At 35.2% G+C, this 15,145-nt stretch overlaps 1 protein-coding gene across 1 annotated transcript in view; it reads left to right on the top strand.

Moving 5' to 3' along the window:
- The first annotated feature begins 3,672 nt into the window (after window positions 1-3,672).
- The window catches only part of LOC106458694 (homeobox protein DBX1-B-like), a 36,831-nt gene continuing 25,358 nt past the window's right edge, over window positions 3,673-15,145 (top strand). The window contains exon 1 of the mRNA XM_022385380.1: window positions 3,673-4,238. Within this exon, the coding sequence (XP_022241088.1) occupies window positions 3,785-4,238 (454 nt within the window). The 5' untranslated portion in view covers window positions 3,673-3,784. The remainder of the gene's footprint in view (window positions 4,239-15,145) is intronic.

Genomic DNA, 15,145 nt, shown 5'->3' on the forward strand with positions numbered 1-15,145 from the left:
CTCAGGAGAAAGAGCCGTCACTGCAACATCTTCATTTCTGAAGGTCTCGAGTACAGTTTGAAAGATTATCTTCGTGGCTACGTTAGCGTGGTAAAAGAGCTACCTGTATACTCTATCCTGAGCTTGATAAGAAATAAATAAAAAAAAGAAACAGACTTACTAATTTTCACTCTATAGTTTTACAAACTTTGATAGAGGATAAATCATGTCAGATGTTATATAATCGCGATCATTTGTGTCATACTGTGTTACCGTTCTTGTTCTCTGATTAATATCTAATTTACGTTCTATGTTTAAGAATAAATAAATATATATATTTTTGAATCCAGATGATGATCGTCTTAGTTTCGTAAGGTCATTTATGTGGTCAGACACCCAAGGGATAAAGCTGATATTATGCTGGTATGGATTGTGTAACGCAGCTAAATGTTAAAAGTCAAAATCCGATATTTTATTGAAACAAACGTATATTAACTAATAAAAAACGACAATTATTTTGACATTTGAAACTACCTGTATTTTTAAAGTACATTTCTAGTCAAAATCATTGAGAGTTAAGAACGTTATGATAAGAGGGTTTGTTTGTAGTTATGCACAAAGCTACACAATGGGCTATCTGTGCTCTGGCCACCATGTGTATCAAAACCCGATTTCTAGCGTTGTAAGTACACAGATATTCCGCTGTGCCACTGGGGGGAGGTACACGAATTCTGAGTAATTTCTCCTGGAGATTAGATTTAATGATTAATATATGAGAGCCCGGCATGGCCAGGTCGTTAGGGCACTCGACTCATAATCTGAGGGTCGCGGGTTCGAATCCCCGTCACACCAAACATGCTCGCCCTTTCAGCCGTGGGGGCGTTATAATGTGACGGTCAATCCCACTATTCGTTGGTAAAAGAGTAGCCCAAGAGTTGGCGGTGGGTGGTGATGACTAGCTGCCTTCCCTCTAGTCTTACACTGCTAAATTAGGGACGGCTAGCGCAGATAGCCCTCGTGTAGCTTTGCGCGAAATTCAAAAACAAACAAACAAAAACAATAATATATGAGAAAAGATATACGCGCTAATTACTATTGGTATGTATGTCACAAACGTAATGTTGTATACAGTTATATGTTGAAATCCATCAACTAAACCTATCGGAGGAAACCATAAAAAAATCAGAATTGCCATTTTTGACTACTTTTGGTTTTAATTCTGTAATGGATTAATTAAGAATTATATCACAAAAAAATGCAAAAAACAAACAAAGCAACAGCTCAATTCAAATTTTAGATTTTATTCTAATTTATTCGGCCTAAAGAGGCTCCACCAACAAAAGCGTTTGACACCATAATGACACTGAAAATGTGTCTCACTTGACTATGGAAGGATTAATAATTTTAAATGGGATTCTTTGTACTTGTGAGGTGTAAAGCAGTTTAAAACAAACTGTTAAGCCTTCTTTTTTATACTTATCAAGTTGCAAATTTCTTCAGTTGACATAGACTGGTTACAATCTGTTTTCGTCCATTAATCCAACTAACAAGTCATTAGTCCATTTATCCCTGAAAAATGTTAAAAACACAAGATCAAACAATCAATAATCAAAACACTCAAAACTCTTTAGAAATGACTAGAGTTATCGAAATAACTTCATTAACATGACTGGTATAATGAGCGAGTGAGTGTATAGCAGACTTTCTGAAACAGAATCAGACATAATATACTATTTTTGCATTAATTTCATTTTGAAAATAAATACAATAATTCCATCACTTTGAAGGTTTTAATCCCGTTTCTTCATGAGATCGAAAACCTCTGACTGTTATTAAACATTCCGGATTCTACACTGAAATATCAAAAACTCTCTGTCTCCTATCATGCTGTACTAACCCAAATTATTTTTGGAGTTAATTCTTGTAGCTCAGTGAAGACACGCCGTCCTGTCGAAAGTGTTTTCTGGTTTTTCTGAATATGATAAAGTAATTCAGAGTATTTATTAACTGGAGTTAACTCTTATTGCTAGAATGAATCCATGTCAGTCCGTCGAAAGAGCTAAGTTATTTCTTACTAATATTACTGAGGCAAAGTATTTTTCAAGTGAAATTAAAATTTGTGCTCAGGAATCTCACAAAAGGAAACCCGTAGTGACAATGATATTCAATAATGAAATGATTTTTAATGCAAAATGTATTTTTAAACAAATTTTTATATGTATGATTTATGTCAATTAAAAATCTTTGTAAAGTTTTTCTCAGATTAAGTATTTTGTAGATTTAAAAAAATCTGTTTTCCAGTAGGAATACACTTTGTTTGAATTAAATTTCAAAGCTAATAACTGTAAAGTTACGCTATGCTTAAAATGTATATATATATATTTCTGTCTAATCGCCATATAAACATAATAACTGTGTAACCGATAACTGTCTCATAACTGTGTAATCGATAAGTTATATAATAGACTATTCTTAATCATGCAGTCATGCTTTTGACAAGACATCCTTACAACGAATACTTTTATAACCAAACCTACGCTGCAGAACTATTGTCAAGACGCACGGTCGTCAGATAGAACATGACCAGATGTGATGACATTGACTGTAACGACACAGTAAAGCTTCAAAATCGTTTTAATATAACGTACTCAACCTCTGTATTTAATGTGTTATTTTTCTTAAATCTTGTAAATGAAAAAAAGAAGAGCAACAAAACTTTGTATATTTGTAAAAACTATTTATCAGTGAACAACACAAAATTATTACAATGCATAGGTGGTTAAGTTGGCACTGGAGTGGCATTAAGATGACCCTGATAGCGTTGAAAGAACGATATTTGTGTCGCACTTTTTTACGCATAAAATAATCTATTTTTGGTGCAAAAATATTTCTAGTATATTGGAGAACCGATTGAGTAACGTGGACGTCGAGAAAAGATACAAATCAAAAGATTTAGAACAGAGTAAGACACCTGGTGTGTAAATGCTAGTATCTAAACATAATGATGACATACGCTCTAAGCAATATTTGAGTTAGAAAGTCGTTGTTGTTTTTTACATCATTGTTCTTTAGAAAGTTTCCAATCAAATCACGTAACAGTTTCTTAAGAGCCGAAACACAGTTGAATGACGTCACTTCTCGTTCTTTGACATTGTAGACAAAGGAATCTTGAAGCGTCAAAGATCTCGTGTCCTCTGTTTTCTTAAGAGAGAGCTAAAAATTACATTCTTTATTAAAGGTTTCATTTAAATTGCCGTTGACGACAGTACTACAAGCAAAGAATAGATCTTTCAGTGCTATTTAGCTTCTTTCAGCTTAGCTTCATAAAAAAAGCCATTCTTAACCTGAGCTGTGAGCTCTCTCAGTTGTTTCTCATATATCAGTGCTGTCAGTAACACACTCCCCACTCCGATACGAGATCTCACACATCCGCCTTTCAACATCAAAGAGGCGGGTTTCCAGTACATAATCGGCACGAGCCATAGACGATTTTAACCAATCAGTGTATCGTTCTCAAACCGACCATGCATTCATGTGACGGCCTTATAAGCCGGCCTACCTAGTTTATTGGGTGCTCATGTGTCGCAGTGCGCGCATTACAAAATCATTTCGAAGCCAGCTCGGGCTTTTGTATAATTCATGGCGAAGGAACGAGAAACCCACAGAGTAGCGTTAGCGCTGACAGATCAGTAATCAGGTCAGGATAAGTAGAACACTTTTTGAGTGTTTGAGAAAGAACCAAATAAAGACTTCACGAGGTTATAATGTTGTAAATGTGGATCTGAATGTCCTAAATAAAAGCGACATGTATCCGAATGTCTTAGCTCAACCGGTTTATCCTACGTTATTACGGTGTCCGATCGCCGCAGTGTCCCTTCCAGCATCCGTACAGCAGCCGTCTTCGTTTTCTCCGTCTGGGACCCCTCCTTCGAACAATTCCTTTTTGGTTGAAAACCTTTTGCGGGACCGAGCCGTAGTTGCTGCAGCGGCTGCTGCAGGTCACCACGGACCATTCCTTGCTCGTCCCGTACCGCTCTCTCCGTGCACGGGAGGGAGTGCGGACATCTCGTGCTCAGCGTGTACGGGTTATACCACGTGTTCGACCATCGGCACTGACTCCTTAACGTCTATGAAACAGTTTGAGAGTCTTTCTTCAGAAAACAAGAGGAATGACTCCCAGCAGCTGAAGTTTGGTGTCAACGCCATCTTGTCTCCTACTACGGATAAAACTGTTGCCAGCCGGTCCATTCTATCATCAGGTAAGGCTGTATATCAAGGTAACGCCACGACGGTATCAGTATCATTGTTCTTTACCCATACTTCTGTGACGATTACACCGAATTCCTATATAGCTTCTCATCACCATTGTCGCTTAGCGTATTACTGCTTTGCATAAAAGACAAATGCGCTTTTCTTTCCATAATAAAGCTACGTTCAAACATGGCACTATTTAAGTGGCTTATGCCACTTGCTGCATTGTTACTTGTTGGGGGCATAATTCAACAAAGAAAACTGAGATAATCCTTAACGTAAGTCCAGATTTGGTATACGAAAATAATCCCAGTGTCCGAAATTAGCTTATTACAGTACAGAGTGAATGGCTTTTGTTATCAAATAGGATTAACAATCAATTTTATTACCCTTCGTTTCAGCGACTACGTTTAACTTTTTAACTAATTTGCGACAGGAATTAAACTTAAGTTGTTTATGTTTAGTGATGGAATTATACGTTTTTAGGGGTCAATAAAAGAAGGGAAATAATAACTGGTTAGTGTTAACTAACTTTACGGCAGGAATTAAACTTAAGTTGTTTATGTTTAGTGACGGAATTATACGTTTTTAGGGGTCAATAAAAGAAGGGAAATAATAACTGGTTAGTGTTAACTAACTTTACGGCAGGGATTAAGACTAAGCTGTTTATGTTTAGTAGTGGAATTATACGTTTGCAGTGGTCAAAAAAAGAAGGAAATAATAACTGGTTACTATTATGTAGTAACAAGTGTAATATTACTTATTATTTACAAATAAACTTTGTTAACAGGTCAAACGGATTTTGAGGCCAAGGTCATATGTTGATCCAAATTCGCATACTTTCCATCTCCCATCCATATTTTTATGTTCGTAACTTGTTCACCAGTTCTTTCTAGAAATAGATGCAATATTCGCGCTCTTAACGTTGACTCATGATCATTGATGTAAATCGATAAGTCAAACGTGATAAATAATTGCATCATAATTGACCCGAGAAATTAAATATTTCAGAAGAAGTTGTTTCCATTCAAATTCATGCCCGCGGATGAAGCATAATTCTCGTAACTTTGGGAGGACGGGAGGCAAGAAATGCCCAAACTAAAGATTATAAGTACATTTTCTGTCAGTGTAAGTATTTGGGGCGCTATTTAAATAGATTAGGGAGGAGGGAAGGGGTGCCCCGCTCATGCTTAATGTCATTATTTTATTTTGGAAAAAATAATACATAGCATATAGAATGGGTATTTTCTGCTATTTGAATGGTTATTAAAGTATACATGGAATAATTAGACAAATGCCGCCAAAATAACCTGTTTTTGCTTCCCCCCCTCATTTTAACCTTTAAAAAACCTAGTGCAGGTTGGCCCTGTGGTAGAGCTCTCGAATATAGGTTCGAATCCGTGCGATACTACAGAATATTCCATCCCAACTTTAAGCTGTGGGTGTGTTATAAGAGTGACAATTAGTCCTTTAGCGTGAAAATGGATGTTAGGGTATGGCTGCCTTCCTTCTGGCCGTAGCTCAAATTTAGGGACGACGGCAGATAATTTTAATAGCTTTGTCATAAATGCAAATAGAAAGAAAAATTCAAGAGCGTTTCATCAATAAAAATCTGTCCCCCCTTCTTAATAATAATTATTCTATTTTTTTGTTAAGTTAGAACCTTATATTACTCTTTAACGTGGTAATTACTAGGGTCTTGAGTTAGAACCTTATATTTCTGTTTAACGTGGTAATTACTAGGGTCTTGAGTTAGAACCTTATATTTCTGTTTAACGTGGTAATTACTAGGGTCTTGAGTTTAGGTTTTCATAGGGCTCAATTTCAATATTCGAAGTATTTGACCATTTCATACTCTTTCTAAATAAATGACCTGAATTGACTTATAAAGTAATTGGACGTGGTACGCATAGTAAGAAGATCGCCGGACATTGTGATTGGAAAAATGCGTTTTCTGTTTGTGCTATAGCTTTAAAAAGTATAGCTAGGTTAGATACAATATACCATGTTATATAAATTATTTTCGTCAAGGAAAGATAAAATCCTCTCAGAACTAATCCTATATAGTTTCTACACAAAATGATTTGTCTTTTATAGAACATCATGATGAAGATGTCGTTATTAGATTACTGGTAATAAAAAAAGAAAATAGGTGTTGTTGCCATAAAAAGAACATTTAGGAAGTCAGACGTCTGTGAAAGTAATAAAAGTGGAGAAGACTACATTATACAATTGAGGTGTGACTGAGGCTATTGAAGAATCGTGTAATTACATTAATAATAATTCAGTAACTCATAGTTTTAATAGAAAAATCAGAAATTTAATCTTTTAAAAACTACTTGATATTATAGATACATAGATATATATCCTCGTATTCTTTTCAGGACTGTGTATTAGTAAAGAAAAAAAAAGCCACAATACTATTTCATTATGTCAAGTATTCGTTAACGATATAGATGTATGTGTTTATTTAGTGGCATTTTATGATAAAATCTAATAAATCGTGTAAGTCAGAGCGTCAAATTTTACTCATTAATGATACATATTTGCATAAAATGCTGTTAAAAATTTTAATTTCTGAAACACTCAATAACAATGGGCAAAACTCGTTTGATCACATACGATGTATAAGATATTATTACAATGATTCTACCAAATGATTCTCTATCTATCTGTTAGATGATTCATGGCTAATCTGATAGGTTCTTGGATATGAGTGGCCTGACCTGGTCCGGTGGCTAGAGCGCTCGACTCGCCATCTACAAGTCGCGGGTTCGAATCCCCGTTACCGAACATGCTCGCCCTTTCAGCCGCGGGGGCGTTATAATGTGACGACCAATCCCACTATTCGTTGGTAAAAGAGTAGTCCAAGAGTTGGCGGTGTGTGGTTTTGACCAGCTGCCTTTCCTCTTGTCTATGACTCCTAAATTAGAGACGGCTAACGCTGATAGCCCTGGAGTATCTATGTGCAAAATTCAAACCAAACGATTCGAAAACATGTATTGTGTAGTTAATCTGATAGGTTCCCTACGTTTGAGACGATTCGAAAACATGTATTGTGTAGTTAATCTGATAGGTTTCCTACATTTGAGACGATTCGAAAACATGTATTGTGTAGTTAATCTGATAGGTTTCCTACATTTGAGACGATTCGAAAACATGTATTGTGTAGTTAATCTGATAGGTTCCCTACGTTTGAGACGATTCGAAAACATGTATTGTGTAGTTAATCTGATAGGTTCCCTACGTTTGAGACGATTCGAAAACATGTATTGTGTAGTTAATCTGATAGGTTTCCTACGTTTGAGACGATTCGAAAACATTTACCTTAGAGCTAACATGATAGGTTCCCAAAATTTAGGTTACTCTAGCAAACTGATAGCAGTCAGTCTGTGGGTGCATTTAGGTGCACCAGCCCCTCCTGGTCAGAAACCAATACGCCCCAGGATTCGCATTTCGTGACAATGTTTAAATTAACCTCACCATACAGACGTGACGACTTTATCAGTCGTTTCTGTTCAGTTGACGACTTAATTGAAGGGTAAACAACACAATGAATTTCCTCTTCTCACGAACCAATTTCCTAAAGCTTGTCTGCTTATACCATACCCATGTAGCAGTTTGCTACCAAATCGCTTATAGACTTACTTTTTTTCTTTTGGTTGTTTTGAATTTCGCGTAAAGCTACACGAGAGCTAATTGCGCTAGCCGTCTCTAATTTAGCAGAGATAGAATAGAAGGAAGGCAGCTAGTTAACATCACTCACCGACAACTCTTGGGCTACTCTTTTACCAACGAATAGTGGAATTGGCTGTCACATTATAACACCCCCCATGGCTGAAAGGGCAAGCATGTTCGGTGATGAGTGTTCGAACCCGCGACCCTCAGATTTCGAGTCAAGCGCCTTAATATGGGCTCTGCGTCTTCTATATTATGTCTAAAAGGTCAAAAGTAACACATCGAAACACCAAAATTACACGCTATAGAGAAAGTGAAATGGTAATAAGTAGCTTAAGGGTTGGCGGTGGGTGGTATTGATTAGCTACCTTCCCTCTAGTCTACCAGTTGACGGCTATCGCAAACAACCCAATATTATCTTTGCGCGAAATTGAACAAACAACCAACTTTTATTAGTTTGTTATTTATTGTAACGATGTGTTTTGGCAATAACGTTGTACACAGCTAAGTAGTACCGTTGAAATGTTTAAGTTTTCGATCAATATTGATGTACAGAGAAATGAATTAAGATAACTTTAAGATTATGGATGGTTAGTTTTTATATTTATTATTTGTAAAACTGTCTTTATATATATTATGGTAAGTAACAATGCCAAGATATTTCAGCGAAACGGTTTCAGAATGTATTCCTTATGAATAAGGTATTTACATGTTTTGTAACTGTATCTTAGAAGTTAATTATTTTATTTTTCGTCGTGATTTATTTCACTTGTAGCACGATATATATATTCGATTTTTTTTTCAATATATTCGTCGCTATAGCAAAGTAGATTAGTTTTATTTTTTAAATCGATTATCAAGAAAGGATTGTTTTACTTTTAGATTGATTTAATCAAATTTAGCTCAATATAAGTTTCAGTAATTCCAAAATGTTTCTTCCAATCTACCATCAATATAAGTTTCATTCTGGTTTTTAATGACTCTGATGAGGCGCCGACTTTACGAAAGATGACTGTTCTGCCAATAACGCTCTTATAGGTTATATTTAGAATCAAGAGTCGCGTTAACAACAACTCGCGCTTTGCTTTTCTAGAAAATTAAAAAAAAATAATGATGCTTTCCCAAAAACGTTTGACGTAAGCGACGCAAGATCAAATTGAAACTTTTCAAACAAACATTGATTATATTACTAAAAATGAGAAGTTGACTTTATATCTCAGTTATAACGAGGTGTTTTGCTTCTGTTACCTTAAACATTATTTAAATTATTTGTATTAATATGAGTAAAGTTTTGCATATTTTGTAAATAATAAGAGAAAATGATGAACCGGTTAAGTGTGGGCACTTAAAAACAACGACACTTTTTATGATTCTGGTTATGGAAATTATATAAACAAAGTGAATGAAATTCGAGAGACTGAAATTATTTTTTAAAAAATGTTTGTGCAACAGTGCAACTAACGGAATAGAATTGTACAGATAAAGGTGAGCTGTCGGCGATCTCTCAAGGGATCTGAAACGTTCAGCAGATGGAAATATGAAATAAATAGCTTTTTTCCTCTGCCAGAAACGCTAATTCATTGATAATGACTTTACATTTCGGTGTTTAAAACGCATTTATTTTCCTGTTACATGTAAGAAGAGACATGTTCTTTAATGTTTTTATATCTCAAACGTCATATGTCCCTAAGAGCATGCGTATAAAAGTATTTCTAAACTTGACAACATAGGAACAGTTTGAACCTCAACCCAAAGGAAGTGATTTTATTTATTAATACAAGCCAAAATATATTTCCGAACAGTTCATAGGCGTTGGTTTGATACTGTCAGTCCGAAGAGTTCATAGACGTTGGTTTGATACTGTCAGTCCGAAGAGTTCATAGGCGTTGGTTTGATACTGTCAGTGCAAATATCATCATCATCATTTCATTATCTTTGATGTAGAATTGTTCAGTTAGGAGAATTGTGAATGTGAAAACTGACATTGTTTTAAAAGAGATTAAACAGATCTAATAACTGGCCATATAATTGCAAATAAATAAATAATAGATGAAATATACATTTAATAATCTATCGTAACTAACAATGATAGAAATACAAAACTATATCAAACAGTTGCTCTCAAACAATCAAGAACTTTCATTTTAAGTGTATTTAGGCCTACACCACACGATTTAGAAACGTACTAAAACTCAGAATGTATAATAATTTCAATTATTATTTTTATCTATTTTGAATTAAACCTTTATTTCTTAATTCTGTTTGCTTAGCTCTTAAATGGTGTTTCATGGGGTATTAACTTGACGTTTTCTTGTCACAAGACATGTCGTATTAACTTGACAAGATCTTGTCGCAAGACATATCATGTTAGCTGGACAAGGTGTTGTTGTAAGACACGTTGTGTTAACTGGACAAGGTATTGTTGTAAGACACTTTGTGTTAACTGGACAAGATCAGTCGCAAATAGGTGGACTTTATGTCTTGTGAGAGGTTTTAATAGTTCACAGTCTGTAGATCTTTACTGAAGTAAAAACTTAAATTTGGTGCTTGTTATTCATATATAATTTTAATATAGATTTTTGAGTCCAACTGTTTGTTTGTTGTTAAGCCCAAAGTTTCACAGTGGGCTATCTGTGCTGTGCCCATCGCGAGCATCGAAACCTGATTTTAGCGTTATAATCCTCCAAACTTATCGCTGAACCACCAGAGTCTTTGAGTCAAATTGACGAAGTATAGTTCGTGAAATATTTGTATTTAAAAGTGTCAGATTTAATTTAAAATGACATTATTTTTTCTGCGCATTAAAATACTGTACTTTATCAAATGGCTACCCAGTGCGAACACATATAAAAATACTACTCAAAGCAAACTGATCATAAAAAACTCGTTTTAGTAAACTAACACCCGGAGCATTTTAAGTGTAGTTTTGTACGTTTGACCATAGGCAAGTGTAAAATAACCGTCTATCAGCTGTAGAATATAATCTCCAAGCCTTATAGGTCTTATATTAATGAATTATTTCTAAAATTGATTATCATTTCTGATTAGTTTACTTGGACACTCACGCATACACACACACACACAGTCTGTTGGCTAGAGTTTTGGTTATCCAACTTGTAAAAACTGAAGTAAATATGAAATGATACATCACACTCTTTCAGCTGAGAAAGTTAACTTTAATATACTTCTCTGGAACTTTCGTGAATATATTTTAGTACATAAACATCGATATGTTAATCAACTCTGTGAAGAGGTCGAAGATGCCACATCATACACGTCATATCATAATAACAGAGGTATAGGGAAATAGTGTGGCAAAAGAATATAAAAATTACAACGGTGTGTGAAATTTACAAACACACTCTAAAAGAATAAATGCAACTTAGCTATACAAACTCTTAAATTACTCCCAACAAAAAGTTTTATGATGTATGATTGATAATTCAAATTGATTGCAACTTTATTTTATAGCTCAGTATTATAAGCCTCGAGAATTGACCCTGCGGGAATGTAATATAGATATTTTGACGTTATGCTACCAAAACAACAACAAAAATTACCGACGTAATAGAATGAAGCGTAATAGGTTTCGAATACAAGAACTCTATCTTCGTAATTAACTTTTTCACATAACAATTTCTCGTAAGTTTTATTAATTTCAACTACTAGATATAAAGCTGATATTAAAACGCTAAAAAAATGTAAGTGGACGAACTGGACTTCGGTTTCAGTTAATAATTGCTCGGTTTCTTTACCACCACAGTTTGGAGCTAAATCAGCTCTAATTTTCCAACTAACTCGATGACATTGCATTTTAAATGATTTCTTATTTGTGGATGACATGCACATTAACTCGATGGTGAGATGTGCCATCCGTTGGAGCTTCATATGATATTATATTTTAACCGATACTTTATGAATCATTATTGTTAGTTACATCATTCTTTGACGTCACTCTTCAACTCTGTCCTTATTGGCGGATGACATGCAAATTATAGTTAAGCTGATTTCTTACTGTTGTTGTGGGATCGAACATTATACTTTAACCGATCCTTTATGAACTTATTAGTCATATCTATTGCTTTGCATTTTGTCGTTTATATTTTGACTGTTTATCTATCGGTAAGTGGCATTTACTCTATATTTAAACTGATTGCTTACTGCAGCCGCTACTGATAAATCTTTCTTTTTTTCAGTGTTGAAATATTTCATTAAAGCTATCCTTGTTTGACATTTCTATCCGACTATGTGGTTATTGGAGTAATTCGCTGAGTTGGAATAGTGTCATCATTCTTTTCTAGTTTTGACGTCACCTGATCATCCATCTATAGGACGGTCCTAAGATACCTGGTTATTAGCCTGTCTCAAAACGTAAGGGCTGCCTGCAGGCAGTGGTGAACAATCCTGTCCGTATACACTTCGAATGCCCCACTACATATGATTTATGAGTCCTGTAAATAAGAACACGGAACGACAGTTTAGATGAGTTATGAGTCCTGTAGACAGGAATCCGGAACGACGGTTTTGATGATTTACGAGTCCTGTAGATAGGAACTCGAAACGAAAATGTTGATGATCTATGAGTCCAGTAGACAGGAACACAAACGACAGTTTGACGATTTACGAGTCCTGTAGATAGGAACCGGAACGACGGTTTAGGAGTCCTGTAGATAGGAACGACAGTTTTGATGATTTATGAGACGTGTAGACAGGAATCCGGAACGACATTCTTACACAATCTGTAATAAAGATAATTTTCCTAGCTACACAACGCAGCCTATCCTAACTCCCACAAAAATTAAAATGATAATCTATACTGTAGCTAAAATCCGGGAATATTTCAATGAATATCCTGCTGCTCATCTTCTAATTAAATAAAAATGATGATGTTCTTTTACCCCACCATGTGTATTATGTTTTGTTTTTTCAGTTGTTACTTCATGGGCTAAATCATCTCCCACCCCATCTACTTATTTACGGTCTTCCATTATCACGTATGCAAAAACAACAACAAGAAATCTATAAGCCCCTCACTTGCACATAAAATTTGTTTTGTTTTCTAATCAAGCACAAAGCTACACATTGAGCTATCTGTACTCTGCCCACCAATGGTATCGAAACCTGGTTTCTAGCGTTGTAAGTCCGCAGACATACCGCTGTGCCACTGGGGACTGCAAATAGAGAATAGTCTGTTTGTGGTTAGACAAAAAATACACAATGGGCTATCTGTGGTCTGCTCACCACGGGTATCAAAACCTAATTTTAGTGTTATAATCCATCAGACTTACCGCTGAGCCACCGGAAGAGGGAGGGGGAAGCATATAGAATGGTAAATTTCAAAAGACCAATGATTTTAGTATCTTAACAACGAAGCTGTTCATTCTTTAGTTATATGAGAATATAATTCATGATGCATTCAGGATCATCAAGCTGCAGACGGCCACTGTGTCAATAAAAATAAGATAAAAAAGTATACTCTTTGAAAATGTCTTTAAGAATCTAGTTATATATTCTTTCATTTCTTGGCACTTAGGTATAAAATGAACTGGACATTTTAAATGTTAAGCACAAATGTCGACTACGTTTTAAACACACTACCAAGAAGTTTAAACCAATACAAAAGAGGCATTATTTCGTTAATGTAAGTGCCGCCAAAGGGGGAATACCGTCTTATGTTTTATCCGGAACAGTGTATTATATTTCGGCAAGTGTGAAATATTTTACTCAGAACACTATATTATGTTTCGTCGAGTGGGAAGTACTTTACCCGGAACAGTGTATTATGTTTCGGCGAGTGGGAAGTAGTTTACCCGGAACAGTGTATTATGTTGGGGAGAGTGGAACAGTATATTATGTTTCGGCGAGTGGGAAGTACTTTACCCGGAACAGTGTATTATGCTTGGGAGAGTGGAACAGTATATTATGTTTCGGCGAGTGGGAAGTACTTTACCCGGAACAGTGTATTATGTTTGGGATAGTGGAACAGTATATTATGTTTCGGCGAGTGGGAAGTATTTTACCCGGAACAGTGTATTATGCTTGGGATAGTGGAACAGTATATTACGTTTCGGCGAGTGGGAAGTACTTTATCCGGAACAGTGTATTATGTTTGGGATAGTGGAACAGTATATTATGTTTCGGCGAGTGGGAAGTATTTTACCCGGAACAGTGTATTAAGCTTGGGATAGTGGAACAGTATATTATGTTTCGGCGAGTGGGAAGTATTTTACCCGGAACAGTGTATTATGTTTGGGATAGTGGAACAGTATATTATGTTTCGGTGAGTTGGTAGTTCAGTGGTTATGGAAATTCTAAAAGACATATACACAATCAAGAGTGTTTCAGAAGCATTCCGAAAGTTTGGTGAGAGGAAAAGTCCAATTTTTGAAAAGTAACGCCATCTTTAAACATATTTCCAGAACGTCAGCATATTTATTTTTATTGCTCGTGGGTTTTAGATGCTAACCACGAGTAACATAAAAATTATTATTTATCCGATGAATCATATTTTTAAGCCTTCAGTCGACTATGTACTCGAAGGTTGTTCGATTTTATATGTATTTTTTTTCTGTTACAAGTCTACTACTCCTTCCCATGAAAACGGAGTAATTTTGCAATCTAGGTTTGGAATAAAAATATAGGCAGTAAAAAAAAACGCTTCATATTTGATTACTATGTTTTTCCTTAACTTTTTAAAAGTAAGAACTGTATATTAGGATAATTAATACATAAACGTACACGAGCAGGAACATTAATAAAGAAAAAACATATAAAGAAAGTAATATTATGGTTCTTCGTTGAACGGCGAAGAATTTTCAAGATGGATTTTTAAATAATTTCGGCTTGGTATAAATATTTTTTATTTTTAAATACGTTTAAAAATAATTTATCATTAAAATATTAATCATAATGTACATATTAATGGTAGCTTCCTGTGTGATGTGTGTTGCAAAAGCGACAAAAATGTGTACTCAACACCTCAATGTTTGTTTTTATCAATCAACTATAACATTACCAGAGGGCGTTTTGAAGACACGTAAGTACATAAATACTGCATAGAAAATTCTATTACATCAGTATTCACCTTCAATGCATTATATGTTCTAGATTGACAAATAGGCCTGTTCTGATTTTCATGGGAACTGTATTTATAGTCCAGTGGGAATTAATGGGAGAAGCCATGCAATGCGAAGGCTCAATCGTATTAAATGACTTTTCCTTTCCATATCGACATTAC

The sequence above is a fragment of the Limulus polyphemus genome, unplaced genomic scaffold, assembly GCF_000517525.1.
Source record: "Limulus polyphemus unplaced genomic scaffold, Limulus_polyphemus-2.1.2 Scaffold24, whole genome shotgun sequence".
Lineage (NCBI taxonomy): Eukaryota > Metazoa > Arthropoda > Merostomata > Xiphosura > Limulidae > Limulus > Limulus polyphemus.